A 19,029-nucleotide genomic window follows, 5' to 3' on the forward strand; every position below is an offset into this window, starting at 1 on the left:
ACAAATGTGGGGCTGGCATCTTCCACATGAGATTCATTCCAGGACTCAGGAAGGAGAGGGTCACTGAAGGCTGCTTCCACGCTCTGTGTCGTATACTTGTATCTAGTTTTCCTGAATGTGTCTCTTTATTTGACAGTAACTGCCTAGGAATTATCTTGTTTCAAGCCCCAGGCTCAGGAGGGGCTCCCCTCCTCTTACACTGTACACCATGTGAGCCCCAGAGTGTGGCTGGGTTGCTGTGGCAACAGGGTCACACCCTGTTTTTCCAAAAGGTTTTCCTGGCAAATGCCAAAGGGCACTCTTTGTCTCTGTCACATGCACACATACGCACTCTCCAGCCGAGGGAAGAAGTTAACCCTGCTTATTTATGTACCCAGCGCCTGCCAAGGCTCTCCTTGCTTTTATGGCTGCTGCTTGTGAGCTAGGACTAGCTCCCTGCAGCTGATTCCACTCTCCACCAGCTTCTGCAACCTCAGGCTTAGCACTTTCACGTATTCCAGGGCTGGGAGGAAGGAGGAAGTTGGAGGAGAGTTGAATTCCAGCCATATTTGAGTGTCAGCTTTGCTTGAGGAGTCAGGAGACCACAGGAAGGTGCTGGGCAAAGAGAAGCACCTCGTCCCCGGCTCCTGGGCTGCACTGGCATCTGGGATCCACAGCAGGACCTCTGATGAATGTGTCAGCCAGTCTCTGTCCTCTTGCCCTCATCCAAAATGGCAGATTGGTGCTCTGTTCTTGGGGCGCTTCCAGTGAGAATCCACTGACAGCAGTGCAAATCAGCACATGACCTCATGTTTTTAGGATGGCCCCAGGCTCGACCCCTGTCTCAGAGTGTATTTGCAGTGTGCACAGGCTTGTCCTGCAGCAGCTGGACTGGCAGAGTCTGGGAGCCTTGTCCCCAGCCCTCCTCAGCACTGTGTTCTTTACAGTAACTTGAAACTCCAGGCAGAGATCAAAGCACCTTATGTACTAAGCAAACATTAACCCAGCCTGGGGAGAGGAGAAGGGACTGGCCTTGCGAAGCCAGCCCAGGCAGCTCAGCAGTGGGTTAGCAGGCCTGCACACAGTAGGTGCCCAGTAAGTGCTTGCTGAGTGTTATTGGTGGTTTGTTCATTCTTTCTCTTCATCCTGCCCCACCCTGCCTGCCTGCTCTTTGCTTATTGTATGATCCTTTTCATGAGAGAGTGTTTTGAAGAGCAGACAGAATTTTAACAACAAATAGCACATTGTCCCAGCGAGCCAAAGCAAGACTGCAGTGCCCGGGTGGCCCAAGGCTGCGGGGTGGCCCGAGGCCACGGGGAAGGGGCTGGAGAGAGCAAGGCCTGCCCGCCCTGGCAGATCTCTGAGGAAATTGTCCCCTGGGGGTTGTGGTTCTTCCCACCAGAACGGGCCTTTTGTTCTCAGGAATGAGGTGGGCTAAGAGAGAGTTGATTTGTTTATTTTTAAAAGATCCTCAGCTGATAACGGTAGTAAGTATCATTTATGCATTAAGGCCATTTTGTTTACTTTGGGACCCAAAACTTAGGGAACCCTGAATTCTGTTTCTCCTGTAGCCTAGGCAGGTTAGCCATAGACGAGATGGGTGACACCAAGCACCTCTGAGTTTCCAAAGTCTTGCAAGTATTTTAGAGACATATCCAGTGGTGGCTGGAGCTGGTTTAGAGACATGCAGTGGTGGCTGCAGCTGGCTCACGTCGTGAGCCTCTTGTGTACATCTCTTCCCAGCCTTGAGTTCAGTGACTTTACCTTGGTAGCTTGAAATTGGCCATGGCAGAAGAATTTACACCACAAGAAATGGCAAATGCCAGAGATCATGGCGCCTCCCCTCTTTCCCCATCCCCACACCCAGCTGGTGATTAAACGTTTACCAGCACACTGCTGACTCTTCCTTAAAAGTTAACTGTTGTGGGCCAGGCACAGTGGCTCATACCCATAATCCCAGCTCTTTAGGAGACCAAGGCAGGAAGATGGCTTGATCCAGCAGTTCCAGACCAGCCCGGGTAACGTAACGAGACCCTGTCTTTACCAGAACTTCCGGTGAGCCAGGCATGGTGTCATGAACCTGTAGTCCTAGCTACTTGGGAAGCTGAGACGAGTTTGAGGTTGCAGTGAGCTATCATTGTACCACTACACTCTAGCCTGGGTTGCAGACTAAAACCCCTGTCTCTATTTCATTTTCTGTATTGTATTTTCCTTTTTGAGACAGAGTCTTACTCTGTCACCCAGGCTGGAGTATAGTGGCGCAATCTTGGCTCACTGCAGCCACCACCTTCGGGTTCAAGCAGTTCTCATTCCTCCGCCTCGCGAGTAGCTGGGTTTACAGGCATGCATCACCCTGCAAGTTGATTTTGTATTTTTAGTAGAGACAGGGTTTCGCCATGTTGGCCAGGCTGGTCTGGAGCACCTGACCTCAAATGATCTGCCCACCTCAGCTTCCCAAAATGTTGGGAGTATAGGTGCGAACCACCACACCCAGCTGACCCCGTCTCTTTTAAAAAAAAAAAAAAAAAAGGGAAAAGTTAATTACTGTATACATTTATATCCTCTGTCTGAACTTTTCTTCTCCCAAGCTGGTACACGGCCCACCTCTTCTGGTCATTCACTCTCAACTGAGATAACACCTCACAGAGGCCACATCTGAACACTCAGTTGTACTGTTTTCATAGTGTTTATCCCTACCTGATAACATTTTATGTGTTTATGTTTTTTTGTCCATGTCTGTCCCTTGTTTGATCCCCACCTACAGAATTCTTCTTTCTTCCCTCAATAGCCTCTTTTTCTGAAAGAGTTCGGAACATGTCGCCTGATGAAATCAAGATCCCGCCAGAACCCCCTGGCAGATGTTCAAATCACTTACAAGTAAGCATGAGGTTTGGCTACTGAGGTCGGATAGATTAGATAGCCTGGGTTATGTGTTTGGTTCGGTCTTAACCTTAAGAGACCATGGGAGGGAAAGGGACTGAGGCTTCTATAAAAGAAACTGACAGGTGGGAAGGATCCTGCAGTCCCCTTTACCTCCTATTAGCCTCATCTCAGGAGTTGGCTCCTACACCCACCACCATGTACCCTGGTTCTGCTCCAGCAGGGCGGCCCTGGCTTGCCCTCAGTGAAGTCCTAAGCAGAGACAGAGAAAAGAACATAACCTTTTCTCTGCAGCCCTGCTGGGCCAATGGGAGCTTCTGAGAAAGAGCTTTGCTAAGAAACAGGAACCCTCAGAATGTAAAATAAATTACAGAAATGAAAAAATCACAAGCGTTTATATATACATTTTTCTATGCTAATCTATTTCTAAAATGCTGATTCAGTGGCTTCTTGCTTGACAGAATGTGCAGCACTGACGGGAAGTTTTCAAATCCCAAGGAGTCGAAGCTTTTGTGCAGTTACACTCCCTGCGGGGACAGCTGGGGTTCAGCCCGTGGCTCTCCTTGTCCCTCTGTGGGTTCCCTTGTGATGAACAATAGAACAGGCACCCAAGGCTGCACAGTCATGGCTCCTGGTCCACCTGCTTCACCTTTGATCCTGGAGCTTCCACTGGGGGCCTCTGGCTGCACAGCAAGGCTGTGACACCACCCTAACGGATGGATGACTAATGGGACCTGAGGCTAAGGAATGCAGCAAGCTGGGGGAGGGCCAGAGTCAGAACTGGGGGTGCAGGGCAGATTATCTTCCCTTCCCGGAAGTCTCCTCCCATTGCTGAGTCTTCTCCCCACCACCGCCCTCCAGAATCACGTCACCCTCCATGCCAGACAACCAGACAGCAAGCTCTAGCCTGTAAGGACAACTCCAGCAGCCCGCCAGGCAGAGACAACTGGCGCACAGCCTGCAGTGCCGAATGTGCCTCCTCTTTAGACCCTCCTGATGGTGGAAACCATGGCATTTGAGCAAACATTTTAGTTCATCTGGGGTGGTAGAACTGATCTTACCACCCAGGAGACGCAGCCAGGTCATCTGTATGACATGGGTTCTCCTCAAGTTGCTGAGCCTTCTATATATGGCTCCCTCCATGACCCTGGAGGAGATAGCTTGGAGGACAGAGGTTCTTCAGTCTCGGCGATGATATCACAGACCTCCCTCTGCGGTTCAGCTCTTGCTCTGGCCAGTCTCGGTAGAAAGATTTGGCTTCTAATACGGGGAGCGGATCACCCCTCCTGACATGTCCTAAATGCTGTCACCTGGGCCCTCCAGGCCTGCCCGCCCGCTTTGCTGGCACAGTGCCTCAGGTGTTTCCCTTCTGGAGAATCTCAGTTTAAGCCCCACTGCAGGGGAAGGCTGCAGGTGGATCTTGCCCTGGACCAGTGCCCGCCTTCCTGGCTGAGACTGCTCTTTCCAGAGGTGGCTCTGGTGTCTTGGCCCTCTTCATTGGCACCGGGCCATGCTGATGCCATCTACTTTGGGCATCATGTCCATGGGCTGGGGAGGACCCCCTTCCTGAGGACGCCTGTGGCACTGGCCGCAGTAGGTCAGCCTGCATCCCCCCAGGTGGTTCTCCACTCTCCCACTGAAAGCCAGGCATGACCTGTGGGGAAATTTGGGTGAGAGAGAGGCAGTTAACCCTTGATGCCCGCGATAAGCCAGCGTGGACCAGCCACCTGTGCGCCTCCCCGTAAAAGACACATTCTAAAAAGTTTGCAAGACCGAATCCAAAAAACTATTCCTACCTCCCATCAAAAGGCCATAGCCCTTCTGAAGTCTCCTGTGGTTCACAGTTCTGCTGGGGACCTCATGTTAAAATTTGACCTCATGTTAAAATTTAAAACCAGGATTCATTCCCTGCATATCAACACCAGTACCCTACACCCTGCTTCGGATGATTCTGGAACTGATTAACCAGTTGGGGCTTTGTTCATTATTTTCTCCATGGCTCCTCTGCTGTGATCTTTTCACTGCTCACTATACTGTCATCCAGAGAGCGTCAGGAAACCTCAGCAGTGAAAGCGGCCTGGTCTTGGTTTATCTTACTTGTGTGCAGTTCTGGGCAAAAGGTAGGGTGGAAAAAGAGAATAGGTTAATTTTTTGTTTTGTTTTGTGTTTTTGAGAGAGTCTCACTCTGTTACCAGGCTGGAGCGCAGTGGCATGATCTCAGCTCACTGCAGCCTCCACTTCCCAGGTTCAAGCAATTCTCCTGCCTCAGCCTTCCAAGTAGCTGGGATTACAGGCGCGCCCCACCACACCCAGCTAATGTTGTTTGTGTTTTTAGTAGAGACGGGGTTTCATGTTGGCCAGGATGGTCTCAATCTCTAGACCTTGTGATCCACCCACCTCAGCCTCCCAAAGTGCTGGGATTACAGGCATGAGCCACCACGCCTGGCTGAGAATAGGTTAAATTCTCCACCTCCTGGGTTCACGCCATTCTCCCGCCTCAACCTCCCAAGTAGCCGGGACTACAGGTGTCCGCCACCATGCCCAGCTAATTTTCTGTGTTTTTAGTAGAGATGGGGTTTCACTGTGTTAGCTAGGATGTTCACAATCTCCTGACCTCGTGATCCACCCACCTTGGCCTCTCAAAGTGCTGGGATTATGGGCATGAGCCACCGCACCCGGCCAAGAATAGGTTAAATTTTAACATGAGGTCAAGTTGGGCTTTGCGTGGCTCTGGAGCCTCACGTTCATGCTGCACACATAGCTGGTGACCAGGGGCTGGGATGGTGGAGGGGTGGGCTTCTGTCATACACCCCCTCTGCTCTTCTTCCATAGGACAAGATCCAGAAGCTTTATGAACGAAAGATAAAGGAGGGAATGGATATGAACTACATTATCCAAAGGAAGAAGGAATTTCGGAACCCCAGGTAAGTTTCCCTTGAGCCTGCAGAGTTTATTGAGTTATTAATGTTGGATTAAGGACGAAGACGTCCCCAAGGAGGTGGTGAGGAAAAGCCCTGAGCCCAAACCATCACCCAGACTTGTCATTACACTGAGTGCCTGCTGGACACAGCAGACTATGCTAACCCAGCCAGAGGCTTGCCATTTCAGATCCTGACAAAACACAAAGCAATCCATACCAAGACCCAGACGGGGATGAGGGAGACCTGGCTGAGTTCTCGTCCCTGCTCTGAGCCTAAAGCACATGACCTCTCAAGGCCCCTGTCCTCATGGAAGGAATTGGACTAGACAGTTACCACAGGTTCATCTTACAACTCTAAAAAGCTGATTTTTGCATATAGGTGAGAGGTCTTAGGACCAGAGCTATGTCTGGTCTTATTCCATTTAATGCTCAAGCTAGTGACTTACGGGGGAAAGAGTAGGCCCTTTCCCTTGTGTGGGCCTGAGTGTGGTGAGCCCAACCCAGCCATACAGACTGAAGGTCAGTGGGACAAAACTCAGCCATCACCTTGACCCCATCTCCTCCCGGCCCTTAGTTAACAGGTCCATCTCCCTGGGAGGGTGTAGGGCCATCAGGAAGCTTGCTTAGAGCAGCTGAGCTGGATTTAAAGGTTTTGAAGGTTTTGTGTCAGCCCCAGGAGCTGGATGGTTCAGGTCCTACGCAGGGACGTGGACTTGTGCCTGCTCAATGCCTGTGCTGTTTTTTCAGCATCTACGAGAAGCTGATCCAGTTCTGTGCCATTGACGAGCTTGGCACCAACTACCCAAAGGTGCGTCTGGCACACGGGGCTGGAGGGTGATGGGGACACCCGGGGTCCTGTGCTTGTTCCATGGGATTTGACCTGCAGCCACAGAAGGGTCCATGTAGTGGCACCACTAGTTTGAAAGCACAGTCCCCATGTCTTGTGTTTGAGTCCCTATTGTTCTGAAATAGTCCAATAAAGAGATTCCAGTGGCCGACCTGGTGTCTGGCCCCTGACTGGTGGGGACATGTGTGGACCTGCTGCTCCTGGGGGTCACTGGATGGGGGCTTCATGCTCCCTTGTTCTTCAGCACTTGCCAGCTGCCCCTTGGCTAGAGACCAGGGATGACAGCCAAGCCCCAGGTAAGGGGACCCCAGACCACGAAGCTCTGTGGAAAGACTCAGGCAAGGAACTTGGGTTTCTGAATCATTTGTCATCTGATGGTTCCTAACTGCAACTGTCGCCTTTTCCTTTGCAGGATATGTTTGATCCCCATGGCTGGTCTGAGGACTCCTACTATGAGGCATTAGGTAGCCTTTCATCCCTCCTTCCATATATCTCATCCGCCCACCCAACTGTCCCTTTATCCAGTCAGTTGGTTATCCAGGCAACACACACTTCAGGGTCTCCTGTGCGTCAGGCCGCGTTCAAGGGGCTGGGTACAGACCTGAATGAGACAGACCCATCCCTGCCTTAAGAGGCTTATGCCACAGCAAAGAAGACAACGTCATGCCAGTAATGCCAGCATCGATGAAGTGTTGGTGATGACAGAGCTGCTGAGGACAGGGGAGCTTTGGCAAGCATGGTCATCTAATCTGGCCAAAGGGATGGGAAGGTCTCACTGACAAAACTGTGTTCAAGCTGAGGTTTTAAGAGGCAGAGGGGCCAGGCAGGTGTAGGCAGAGTGTTCTGAGGCCAGTGAGAGGATGGCTTATTCTTAAGGCACCAGTTTGGGAGAACTGGGAGGAATGTCAGAGGGCCCAAACCCCTGGACTATAGGTCTTTAGCCCGCAGCCCATGGCCCAGATCTTGGCCTATAGAGGTGCTTTGTTTGGCCTTCATGAATTTTGTTGTCTTTTAATTTGAATTCATTGCCAACATTTTACATAATAATCTCTGATTCCAGCTTCTCTCAGTCAGTAGGAAGGTAGTTCCCATTGGGCCTGTATTTCCATGTGCGGCAGTTCACAGGAGCTCAGGAGTAGCTGACCCTTCCATACACAGACACGGGGCATGCAGCCCTCCAGTCTGGAGCTGAAGGCCCCTGCCCTACGCCAAGCAAGGGCTGGCTTCGTTTTGCCTAGCACAAAGAACACAGCGCCCATGAAGACCTTTAGCCCACTGAAAAGAACGCAGGGATCAGAGTCGGTTCCCTCAGCCCAGAGCTGCTCGGGGACCGCCTTTGTGACAGCTTCTCTTGTCTTCATAGCCAAGGCCCAGAAGGTTGAGATGGACAAATTGGAAAAGGCCAAAAAGGAGCGAACGAAAGTAAGTGATGGCAGACCTCCTAGATGAAAAAGGCAGATGTGGAATGCATGGGTCCTGCTGGCTGCGCCCAGAGGTTGTCCAGGCTGGCCCCTGCCCTGGCCCCATGTCATCGCCTGGCAATGCTCTGAGCCCCTCAGCAGGGCCTGTGCACTGAGCGGGCCTGCTGGGTTCATGGCGCTCGCCTGCCGCCTTGCCCTTAGAGTCTTGCTTGCTGTGTTGTGCCCCCCTCCTCCCCCCAATTGCAGAACCTTTGGGGGCTTTGTCTATTTCGGGTCATGGGTGCCCTCTGTGGCCTGAAGGGAGGGAAGTAACTCCCTAAGAGAGTGCCGGGCCCAGCTTCCTCTGCTCAGTGAGTTTCTTGGCCTCCAGAGCTGCCCTCAGTGGCCCGCCTGGGTGCTACCTATTAGGTCCCATGTTAGGGCCCTGAGTGCCACTTGTTCCCCAGCAGTGTGGTCTGGGTTCTTCAAGGAACATCAGTTTGGCTGTGAGACCCAAGTGTTATCTCTGGGCCTTGTTCCCTTTGTGAGCAGTCTCGGAGCCAGGCATCAGGACACCAGCTCCTCCCACGTCTGGCTTGGCCTGACCATCCTCAAGCAGCTGCGGCCTCCAGACTGTTTCCCTCACCCCAGGCAGAGGGGCTGTGGGGCATGGGCATGCTGGTGGCCCTCTGGAGTCACTGGCTGCTGGGCCAGGAGCATGGGAGCTGGTGCAAGGGGATAATCGGGGTTTCTCATTCTTAACCCTTGATTGAATCTCCCTTCTCTCTCTTTCCCTCTCCCTTTCAAACCCCAGGCTTGTTGCAGGGACGTGTCTGCAGCGCCTGGGGACCGGAGCTGTCCTTCCCCTGTGCGGGCGGGCGCCGCCTCCTCCTGGGTGTGAGGAGGAGGGGCCTGGCCAAACGGTTCTGGGCATGTGAGGTGGGGCGGTGGGCCGGGGGTGCCGGGCATGTGCAGCGACCTGGTGATGCCGGGAGGGATCCAGTACTGTTTGGAAAGTTCTTTTACGAGCGAAAAGCCCCTTTGGGTTCTTCTTAGACACCTCGCCCTCCCCCAGATGGTCAGAGCAAAGTTCATTTCCAATGCCTTTTTTGTGTAGTGCCAAGCTCCTGTCCCCCAGGAGCTGACGGATGGCAAAAGGCTGTGGACACCCAGCTTTGCCCAGCCTTATTCTCTTCCCTCTCCCTCTCCAGATTGAGTTTGTGACGGGCACCAAGAAAGGCACCACGACCAACGCCACGGCCACCACCACTACCACCGCCAGCACAGCTGTTGCAGGTAGATTGCAGAGCTGCCCTGCCTCCCTGCCACACACATGGAGCCAGGCTCTCCCTGGCTAGTTTGGGCGACAGACAACACATGGATCCAGGCCTAGGCTCAGCCTTGCTCTTTTCTAAGCAAGGACTTTGAGAACCAGCTTTGGAGTCTGGGGTGGGCCCCTTTGGTTTCTGCTCCCTAGGCCCCTGCTGGCCTGCAGGGGGAAGGGAAAGAGGGCACTGCTCATGAGTGGATCATGATCCTGACTTCTGCTTTATCTCCAGATGCTCAGAAGAGAAAGAGCAAGTGGGACTCGGCTATCCCAGTGACGACGATAGCGCAGCCCACCATCCTCACCACCACAGCCACCCTGCCAGCTGTCGTCACAGTCACCACCAGCGCCAGCGGCTCCAAGACCACCGTCATCTCTGCTGTGGGCACCATTGTGAAGAAGGCCAAGCAGTGACCTGAGGGGCCACCCTAGGACTCGAAAGAACTGTGCAGCCCAGTGACCACCGCCCAGTGGGAGGCGCCACTTTGTATATTTCAGGATTGGGACCTGCTCCCCTGATGGCACCTGAGAGGAGCTCCTATGTGGCACTCCAGATGGAAGGACAGGCAGCACGGGAGACAGGCGCTGTGGACAGGGTCTGTCCACGCCCCTCCTGGGGTCTGCCGCCCATTAAAAGTACCGTTTTCTTACCTCTTGGCATCTCAGATGCACTGGCCTCTCCTGCATTCTGTTTGCAGGCAAATGCTTCAGCTCACATGTCCCCCCATCTTGGTTTGGGACTACTGCCTCAGGGTTGACGATAGGCTGATGCAGGCCTGGGACGCTGTTCAGAGGGGTGGCCCAGGAAGTCACCGTTGTTACCCGTGTACGCCTCTGGACATGGACAGGCGGGAGCCCCCAAGCTCCATGTTCGCTCCATGTGCCGCCTTGATCCCAAAACCCAGCCAGTTCTTGGGTGATGGTGGAGCTGTGCTCCCTGGGGTGCACTTGAGCACTCCCCAGTCCAGATCACTTCTTGGACACACCCAGGCTTTTGAAGTCAAGCCAGTTGCAGAAGGGCTGGGGTGAGAGCCCGACCTGTGCAGGGAGTGGGGAGGCGTCAGCGCCTGGCCAGGGCTTCCCCAGTCCCTCGGTGCCCGGTGAGCGCAGCCAGCCAGGAGCTGAGCAGCGGGGGAGATGAATCACCTCCTGCCCTGGCCAGGCGGCAGCTCATTGTTTACGGGCAAGCCCTGCTCCTGGGAGGGCTCCTGCCACCCCACCCTTCCTGTGTGTGTTATCTCTGCCCCACAGCAGCCCCTGGGCAGCGCCAGTGGCCACTGGGCTCCCCCCCGGGCTGAAACGGGTTTCCCAGACCGGAGTCCAGAGGAGACTGTTTTCCCTTCGTGATCTTTGGCGACTCTCCACTGGAGCGGAAGAGCTGTGTGTCAAAAGAAGGAAGCCGGGCTGTGAAGGGCCCTGTTGCTTTCAGTCGGTGAGCAGAGGTTTAGAAAGGTGGTTCTGAAATTGCACCTGGTATTCTTGTGGAACCTGAGGAATATAAGGAACTCTGTGCGTGAGGTTTCAAAAATAAAAATTGAGTCCACTCCCCTCATACACACACTCGGCCACTTCAGCAGGTCAGTTCTCAGCCCTTCCTTGATGGGGCTTTGAAGCTCTGGGGAGCAGAGCCGCTCCCCACTCATGCCCCAGAGGGGCTCTGAAAAGGCTTCCTGTGGCCTCCGACAGGGGCCCTCATTAGCCAAGGACGCTGTGGGTGTTTCGTGGGAGGCAGCGTGGTGCTGCGGAAAGGGCAGTAGACGTGGAGCCGGCACCTCTGGCCAGTTTCTGTTTAAAACCAGTTGAGTGGTCTCCAACCCTTACCTCTGTAAGCCTGTTTCTTGTCTGAAATCACGGTAATAAAGCGTCATAAGTTGGTTGGGAGGAACCAGAGGTGGCTTATGCAAAAGCTTTATAAACTGTAAAGTTCCTGCCAGTGTTTGTTTTTGGCTAAATCCAATTTTGTTTTGTTGTAGACCAAGGAGAGAAGCATGGCCTGTCCCCCGCCTCATGCTCTGTCAGGGAGGATGGGGTTTGGCAGGTCTCTCCCCTACCCGCTTTCCTCTGCGCAGCCCCGGCCCTGCCATTTATCTGTTCAGTTAAAGCAGTGATGACTGTCTCTTGCGGGCCCCCAGAGGTGGGGGGCCTGGAGAGGGAACACAGGCCTAGAGTTGGGCCGCCACAGGCCAAAACTGCTGCCCCACTTGGCCTCGTGAGTTGGGTCAAGGTTTGTAATCCTTCTGGACTTTCCTCTTCTCTAAAATGGTGCTTGCCCACCTTAGTCCCATCAAGGATGGCCCAGAGGTGTGTGAACAGTTCCTGCTGTGGGTGGATGGCCCAGGCACTGGGGGCCAAAGTTGTTTCTGACCAGTGTGTGTCTGCTCACCAGAGAACAGTGTCCAAACTGAGCTCTGTCCACGGCTCCTACTGTCCCCCACTCACACACCGGCTGCCTCTCCCTAGGGCTCTGATCTTGGGTGGGCCTCGGGAGGGCCTCGGGATTCATTTAGCTCCGCACCTTGCACATGTAGTACCGCAAGATGTGTCTCAGCTTTTTATAATCCCCTCCTGACTCCTGCACAGCGAGGCGCTCCATTCTCAATGCTTGCAGCACCCCCTTGCTTTTAGGATCACACTTCACTGCCTTGTAACCTCTGCCCACAAATGGGGATGAGACAGCTCATGTCTCCTAGTTCTTGTAAGCAGGAACAAAGCAGGCGTAAATAACACTGTGCCCCAGTGCCTGGCATGAGATAAGGACACAAGTGATTCAGGGGATGGAGGGATGAAAGGAGAGGTGAGTTTGCTTATCTTCTGAAGGGGTGCTCTCTGCTCCTATGGTCACTGAAATGAAAGTTTCCAGCTCCCAAACCTGTGCTCGCAGCATCACTCAAGCCACCTAGGGCTGGATTCTGAACGGCTGTTGTCACTTGGCACTGCATTGACAATTACTGAGGTTCGGTGATAGGTACAGGAGGGTTCAGTGTTTTTAATTTTGTATCTATTTGGAAATCTCTGTAATAAAGGATTTTTTAAGGGCTGTTGAGCCTGGCGTGGTGGCTCACGCCTGGAATCCCAACACTGGGAGGCTGAGGTGGGTGGATCACCTGAGGTCAGGAGTTCGAGACCAGCCTGGCCAAGATGGCGAAACCCCATCTCTACTAAAAATACAAAAATTAGGCCGGGTGTGGTGGCTCACGCCTGTAATCACAGCATTTGGGAGGCCGAAACGGGCAGCTCATGAGGTGGGGAGATCAAGACCATCCTGGCTAACATGGTGAAACCTTGTCTCTGCTAAAAATACAAAAAAAAAATTAGCCCGGGCATGGTGGTGGGCGCCTGTAGTCCCAGCTACTCAGGAGGCTGAGGCAGGAGAATGGTGTGAACCCGGGAGGTGGTGCTTGCAGTGAGCCATCTTGCCACTGCACTCCAGCCTGGGCGACAGAGCAAGACTCCGTCTCAAAAAAAAAAAAATACAAAAATTAGCCGGGTGTGGTGGCAGGCCCCTGTAATCCCAGCTACTCGGGAGGCTGAGGCAGGAGAGTCACTGAGGCGGAGGTTACAGTGAGCCTAGATGGCGCCATTGCACTCCAACCTGGGCGACGAGCGAAACTCCCTCTCGGGCTGAGGGGGTTGGAGGGCTATTAAACCAGGCAAAAAAGAACAAGGGGCCAGGTGCGGTGGTTCACGTCTGTAATCCCAGCACTTTGGGAGGCCAAAGTGGATGGATCACATGAGGTTGGGAGTTCGAGACCAGCCTGACCAACATAGTGAAACTCCATCTCTACTAAATAATTTTTAAAAGACTACCTGGGTGTGGTGGTGCATGCCTGTAATCCCAGCTAGTTGGGAGGCTGAGGCAGGAGAATAGCTTGAACCCGGGAGGCAGAGGTTGCATTGAGCTGAGATTGTGCCATTGCTCTTCAACCTGGGCAACAAGAGCAAAAACTCCATCCCAAAAAAAACAGAAGGGCCGGCGCAGTGGCTCACGTCTTTTAATTCCAGCACTTTGGGAGGCCAAGGCAGGCGGATCACGAGGTCAGGAATTCAAGACCAACCTGGCCAACATGGTGAAACCCCATCTCTACTAAAAATAAAAAAATTAGTTGGGCGTGATAGCAGGCGCTTATAATCCCAGCTACTCAGGAGGCTGAGGCAGGAGAATTGCTTGAACCCGGGTGGCAGAGGCTGCAGTGAGCTGAGATGCGGCCACTGCACTCCAGCCTGGGCGACAGAGCTAGACTCTGTCTCAGAAAAAAAGAAAGAAAGAAAAGAAAAAAAGAAGGAAGGAAATACTATACAAAATAAAAAATAATTGGCTGGGCGTGGTGGCTCATGCCTGTAATCCCAACACTTTGGGAGGAGGCAGGCAGATCACTTGAGGCCAGGAGTTCGAGACCAGTCTGGCCAACGTGGTGAAACCCCATGTCTACTAAAAATACAAAAATCAGCCAGTCATGGTGGTGCACACCTGTAGTCCCAGCTAGTTGGGAGGCTGAGGCAAGAGAATCACTTCAACCTGGGAGGCAGAGGTTGCGGTGAGCCAAGATCATGCCACTACACTCCACCCTGGTCAACAGAGCGAGACTTTATCTAAAATAATAATAATTGCCAGGCGTGGGGGCATGCACCTGTAGTTCCAACTACTCAGGTGGCTGAGATGGGAGTATCTTTTGAACCCAGGAGTTGGAGGCTGCTGTGAGCCAAGATTTCACCACTGTACTCCAGCCTGGGCAACAGCTCCTATTGTCCATTGCAAGGAGCTAGGACCTCCTGCTTTGTGTATGGTGAGTAAAAAAAAAAGACCTGAAAGCAGTGACACCCTGATAGCATCCAGCACATAGTACTCCCATCGTGGTCTCTAATACCATTCTCTGCTGAAAGGAACCACACCGGGGCCCCTTGGAGAAACAGCAGATCCTGAAATCTAAGTAGGACTGGGACGGTTCTGGAAAGCAGGGAAGACACGGAAGTCAGATGGAAAGGTCAAAGAAGCTAGGGTGAAGGGATCTCCTACTGGCCAAATTTGGTTGCATTTGAACATGAAGGAAGAATGATTACAATGAGTTGTGTGTTCTTTGGGGTTTTTTTTTGAGACAGCATCTCACTCTGTTGTCCAGGCTGGAGTGCAGGGGCACGATCCCAGTTCACTGCAACCTCTGCCTCCCGGGTTCAAGCGATTCTCCTGCTTCAGCCTCCCAAGTAGCTGGGATTACAGGTGCCCACCACCACGCCCAGCTAACTTTTGTATTTTTAGTAGAAACGGGGTTTCACCATGTTGGCCAGGCTGGTCTCAAACTCCTGACCTCAGGTGATCCACCCTCCTCGGCTTCCCAAAGTGCTGGGATTACAGGCATGAGCCACTGCGCCTGGCCTACAATGAATTATAAACTTTTGAGCAAATAAAAATCCTTTCATTCATAGTGATAATTTGCGGGAAAAAAATGTATTTGCCACCATTAGACTTGAATATATCTACTCCTTATTCTGAAATTGATAATTAGCTGAGAAGAATTAACCATTGTGCACCGTAGATGGGATTTTGAAGTGGTGCAACTGCTGTGGAAGCAGGATGGCAGTTCTTCAAAACTTTCTTTTTTTTTTAAGACAGTCTCACTCTGTTGACCAGTCTGGAGTGCAGTGGTGCCATCTTGGCTCACTGCAACCTACTCCTAGGCTCAAGCAATCCTCCTGCCTCATCCCCCAAAGTACCTGGGACTATATCCATTGTAGTAGACTATATCAATGTCCATTGACAGATGAGTGGATAAACAAATAATGATATATACATACAATATACATAACTCGCATATGTAAATATTCAGCCTTAAAAAGGAAGGAAATTGTCACATTCAACACATGCGTGAACCTCAAGGACATTATGGTAAGTGCAATAAACCAGTCACAATAAGAAATACTGTATAATTCCACTTATATGAGACATCCAGAGTAGACAAGTTCATAGAGACAGGAAGTAGAATGGTGGTTGCTGGGAACTGGGGATGCAGAAGGGTGAAATGGAGAGTTGCTTAATGGGTACAAGATTTTAGTTTTGCAAAATGAAAAGTTCTGGCGATCTGTTACCCAACAGTACATATATTGAACTGTACACTTAAAAAATGGTAAAAATGGTGAACTTTAACGTGTTTTTACCATCTTTTTATTTTTTATTTTTTATTTTATTTCTTTATTTTGAGACGGAGTCTTGCTCTGTCACCCAGGCTGGAGTGCAGTGGTGTGATCTCCGCTTACTGCAAGCTGCGCTTCACAGGTTCTCGCCATTCTCCTGCCTCAGCCTCCCGAGTAACTGGGACTACAGGCACCCGCCACCATGCCCGGCTGATTTTTTAAATATTTTTTTGTATGGCGGGCGCCTGTAGTCCCTGTTACTCAGGAGGCTGAGGCAGGAGAATGGTGTGAACCCGGGAGGCGGAGCTTGCAGTGAGCTGAGATCCGGCCACTGCACCCCAGCCTGGGAGACAGAGTGAGACTCCGTCTCAAAAAATATATATTTTTTTTGTAGAGACAGGGTTTCACCGTGTTAGCCAGGATGGTCTCGATCTCCTGACCTCGTGATCCGCCTGCCTCAGCCTCCCAAAGTGCTGGGATTATAGGCAGGAGCCACCACGCCCAGCCTATCTTTTTAAAAAAATGTTTTGGGTTGCTTTGCAATAGTGATTTTTTTTTTTTTTTTGAGACCGAGTCTCGCTGTCGCCCAGGCTGGAGTGCAGTGGCCAGATCTCAGCTCACTCTGCAAGCTCCGCCTCCCGGGTTTATGCCATTCTCCTGCCTCAGCCTCCCGAGTAGCTGGGACTACAGGCGCCAGCCACCTTGCCCGGCTAGCTTTTTGTATTTTTTAGTAGAGACGGGGTTTCACCGTGTTAGCCAGGATGGTCTCGAACTCCTGACCTCGTGATCCGCCCGTCTCGGCCTCCCAAAGTGCTGGGATTACAGGCTTGAGCCACCGCGCCCGGCCTGCAATAGTGATTTTTTAAAGTTTCTGTAACTCAAAACTTTATTTAAAAAAGCATTTACCCTGCATTTTTAGGGGAACATAGTTCATTCCCAGTTGATTAAGGGAACCTCTATTTATTTATTTTTAATCAGAAAGACACTTATTAAATGTAGAAAGGGGCTGGGTACAATGGGTCATACCTGTAATCCCAGCACTTTGGGAGGTTGAGGTGGGAAGATCACCTGACGTCAGGAGTTCAAGACCACCTGGCCAAATGTCAAAACCCCAAGTCTACTAAAAAAAAAAAAAAAAAAAAAAGGCGGGGCGCAGTGGCTCACTCCTGTAATCCCAGCACTTTGGGAGGCCAAGGTGGGCGGATCACGAGGTCAGATCAAGACCATCCTGGCTAACACGGTGAAACCCCATCTCTACTAAAAATACAAACAATCAGCCAGGTATGGTGGCGGGGTCCTGTAGTCCCAGCTACTCGGGAGACTGAGGCAGGAGAATACCATGCACCCGGGAGGCGGAGCTTGCAGTGAGCCGAGATCACACCACTGCACTCCAGCCTGGGCGCCAGAGTGAGACTCCATCTCAAAAAAAAAAAAAAAAAATCCAAGTGTGGTGGCATGCACCTGTACTCGGGGGGCTGAGGCAGAACAATCACTTGAACCCAAGAGGTGGAGTTTGCAATAAGCTGAGATCACGCCACTGCACTCCAGCCTGGGCGACAGAGTGAGACTGTCTCAAAAAAAAAAGAAAAAAATTAAAAGTTAAAAAAATAGGGCCGGGCGCAGTGGCTCATGCCTGTAATCCAAGCACTTTCGGAGGTCAAGGTGGGTGGATCACGAGGTCAGGAGATCGAGACCATCCTGGCTAACACGGTGAAACCCCATCTCTACTAGAAATACAAAAAAATTAACTGGGCGTGGTGGCGGGCACCTGTAGTCCCAGTTATTCGGGAGACTGAGGCAGAAGAATGGCGTGAACCCAGGAGGTGGAGCTTGCAGTGAGCCGAGATCGTGCCACTGCACTCCAGCCTGAGTGACAGAGCGAGACTCCGTCTCAAAAAAATAAAATAAAATAAATAAAAATGTAGAAAAGAAGGTAGAAACAGAAAATTGCAATTTTTCAGCCCCCAAAATAATACAGGTGCCCTTAGACTTATGATAGGGTTATGTCCAGATAAACCCATTGTAAGTGAAAAATGTAAGTGGAAGATGCATTTAATACCCTGATAAATCCATAGTAAAGTAAAAAAAAAATCTTAAGTCAAATCATTATAAGTCCAAATGCTCAACTTATGATAAGGTTACATCCCAATAAACCCCATCTTAAAAAATTCTAGGCCGGGCGCGGTGGCTCAAGCCTGTAATCCCAGCACTTTGGGAGGCCGAGACGGGCGAATCACGAGGTCAGGAGATCGAGACCATCCTGGCTAACACGGTGAAACCCCGTCTCTATTAAAAAAAAAAAAAAACTAGCCGGGCGAGGTGGCGGGCGCCTGCAGTCCCAGCTACTCGGGAGGCTGAGGCAGGAGAATGGCATAAACCCGGGAGGCAGAGCTTGCAGTGAGCTGAGATCTGGCCACTGCACTCCAGCCTGGGCGACAGAGCGAGACTCCGTCTCAACAAAAAAAAAAAAAAAAAAAAATTCTAAATCAAATCATCTAGGTTGGGGACAGTCTAATTGATTCAAGCCAGGGTTACCAATGAGTGCTAAAATGATTCAGTGAAAGCTTGTTGGGAGATGGACAGGAGACAAAGGATCATCCTCCTCTAGATCACCTTTTTTTTTCTTTTTATTGTTTAATTATATTATTATTATTTTGAGACAGAGTCTTGCTCTGTTGCCCAGGCTGGAGTGCAGTAGTGCAATCTCAGCTCACTGCAACCTCCACCTCCTGGGTTCAAGCAATTCTCATGCCTCAGCTTCCCAAGTAGCTGGGATTACAGGTACATGCCACCACACCCAGGTCTTTTTTTTTTTTTTTTCTGAGATAGAGCCTTTCTCTGTTGCCCAGGCTGTAGTGCAGTGGCGCGATCTCTACTCACCACAACCTCTGCCTTCCGGGTTCAAGTGATTCTCCTGCCTCAGCCTCCTGGGTAGCTGGGACTATAGGCGCCTGCCACCCTGCCCAGTTAATTTTTGTATTTTTAGTAGAGATGGGGTTTCACTATGTTGGCCAGGCTGGTTTCTAACTCCTGACCTCATGATCTGCCTGCCTCGGCCTCCGAAAGTGCTGGGATTACAGGCATGAGCCACAACGCCCAGACTTTTTTTTTTTTTTAGTAGAGACGAGGTTTCTCCATGTTGACCAGGATGGTCTTGAACTCCTGGCTTCAAGTGATCCACCTGCCTTGGCCTCCCAAAGTGCTGGGATTACAGCCGTGAGCCACTGTGCCCGGCTTATTGTTTAATTTTATTTTTTTTTTCTTTTAGAGAGACAAGATGTCACTCTGTCTCCCAGGCTAGAGTGTCGTGGCTTGATAGCTTGCTGCAACCTCGAACTCCTGGGCTCAAGGGGTCCTCTTGCCTTACCTCACAGGTGCATGGCACCACACCCAGCCAATTTTATTTTTATTTTTTGCAGAGCTGGGGCCTCCCTGTGCTGCCCAGGCTAGCTTTGAACTGCTGTCCTCAAGCGATCCTCTAGCCTCAGCTTTCCAAAGTGCTGGGATTACATGTAGCTTACTTTTTTTTTTTTTTTTTTGAGACGGAGTC

At 51.5% G+C, this 19,029-nt stretch overlaps 1 protein-coding gene across 7 annotated transcripts in view; it reads left to right on the top strand.

The window, feature by feature from the left end:
• SAP30BP (SAP30 binding protein) overlaps window positions 1-11,281 on the top strand; it is a 44,142-nt gene extending 32,861 nt beyond the window's left edge. For 3 of the 7 annotated variants that reach the window (XM_033182201.1, XM_033182206.1, XM_033182203.1), the window contains 8 exons: window positions 2,768-2,856; window positions 5,692-5,783; window positions 6,527-6,587; window positions 7,039-7,090; window positions 7,990-8,048; window positions 8,841-8,921; window positions 9,238-9,322; window positions 9,586-11,281. In XM_033182201.1, coding sequence (XP_033038092.1) covers window positions 2,768-2,856; window positions 5,692-5,783; window positions 6,527-6,587; window positions 7,039-7,090; window positions 7,990-8,048; window positions 8,841-8,921; window positions 9,238-9,322; window positions 9,586-9,767 — 701 coding nt within the window. In that variant the 3' untranslated portion in view covers window positions 9,768-11,281. The remainder of the gene's footprint in view (window positions 1-2,767; window positions 2,857-5,691; window positions 5,784-6,526; window positions 6,588-7,038; window positions 7,091-7,989; window positions 8,049-8,840; window positions 8,922-9,237; window positions 9,323-9,585) is intronic. The other 4 variants (XM_033182200.1, XM_033182204.1, XM_033182205.1 and 1 more) reach the window with 2 other exon arrangements.
• The last annotated feature ends 7,748 nt before the right edge of the window (window positions 11,282-19,029 follow it).

This window comes from Trachypithecus francoisi, unplaced genomic scaffold (genome assembly GCF_009764315.1).
Source record: "Trachypithecus francoisi isolate TF-2019V2 unplaced genomic scaffold, Tfra_2.0 Lachesis_group20, whole genome shotgun sequence".
Taxonomy (NCBI): Eukaryota; Metazoa; Chordata; class Mammalia; order Primates; family Cercopithecidae; genus Trachypithecus; species Trachypithecus francoisi.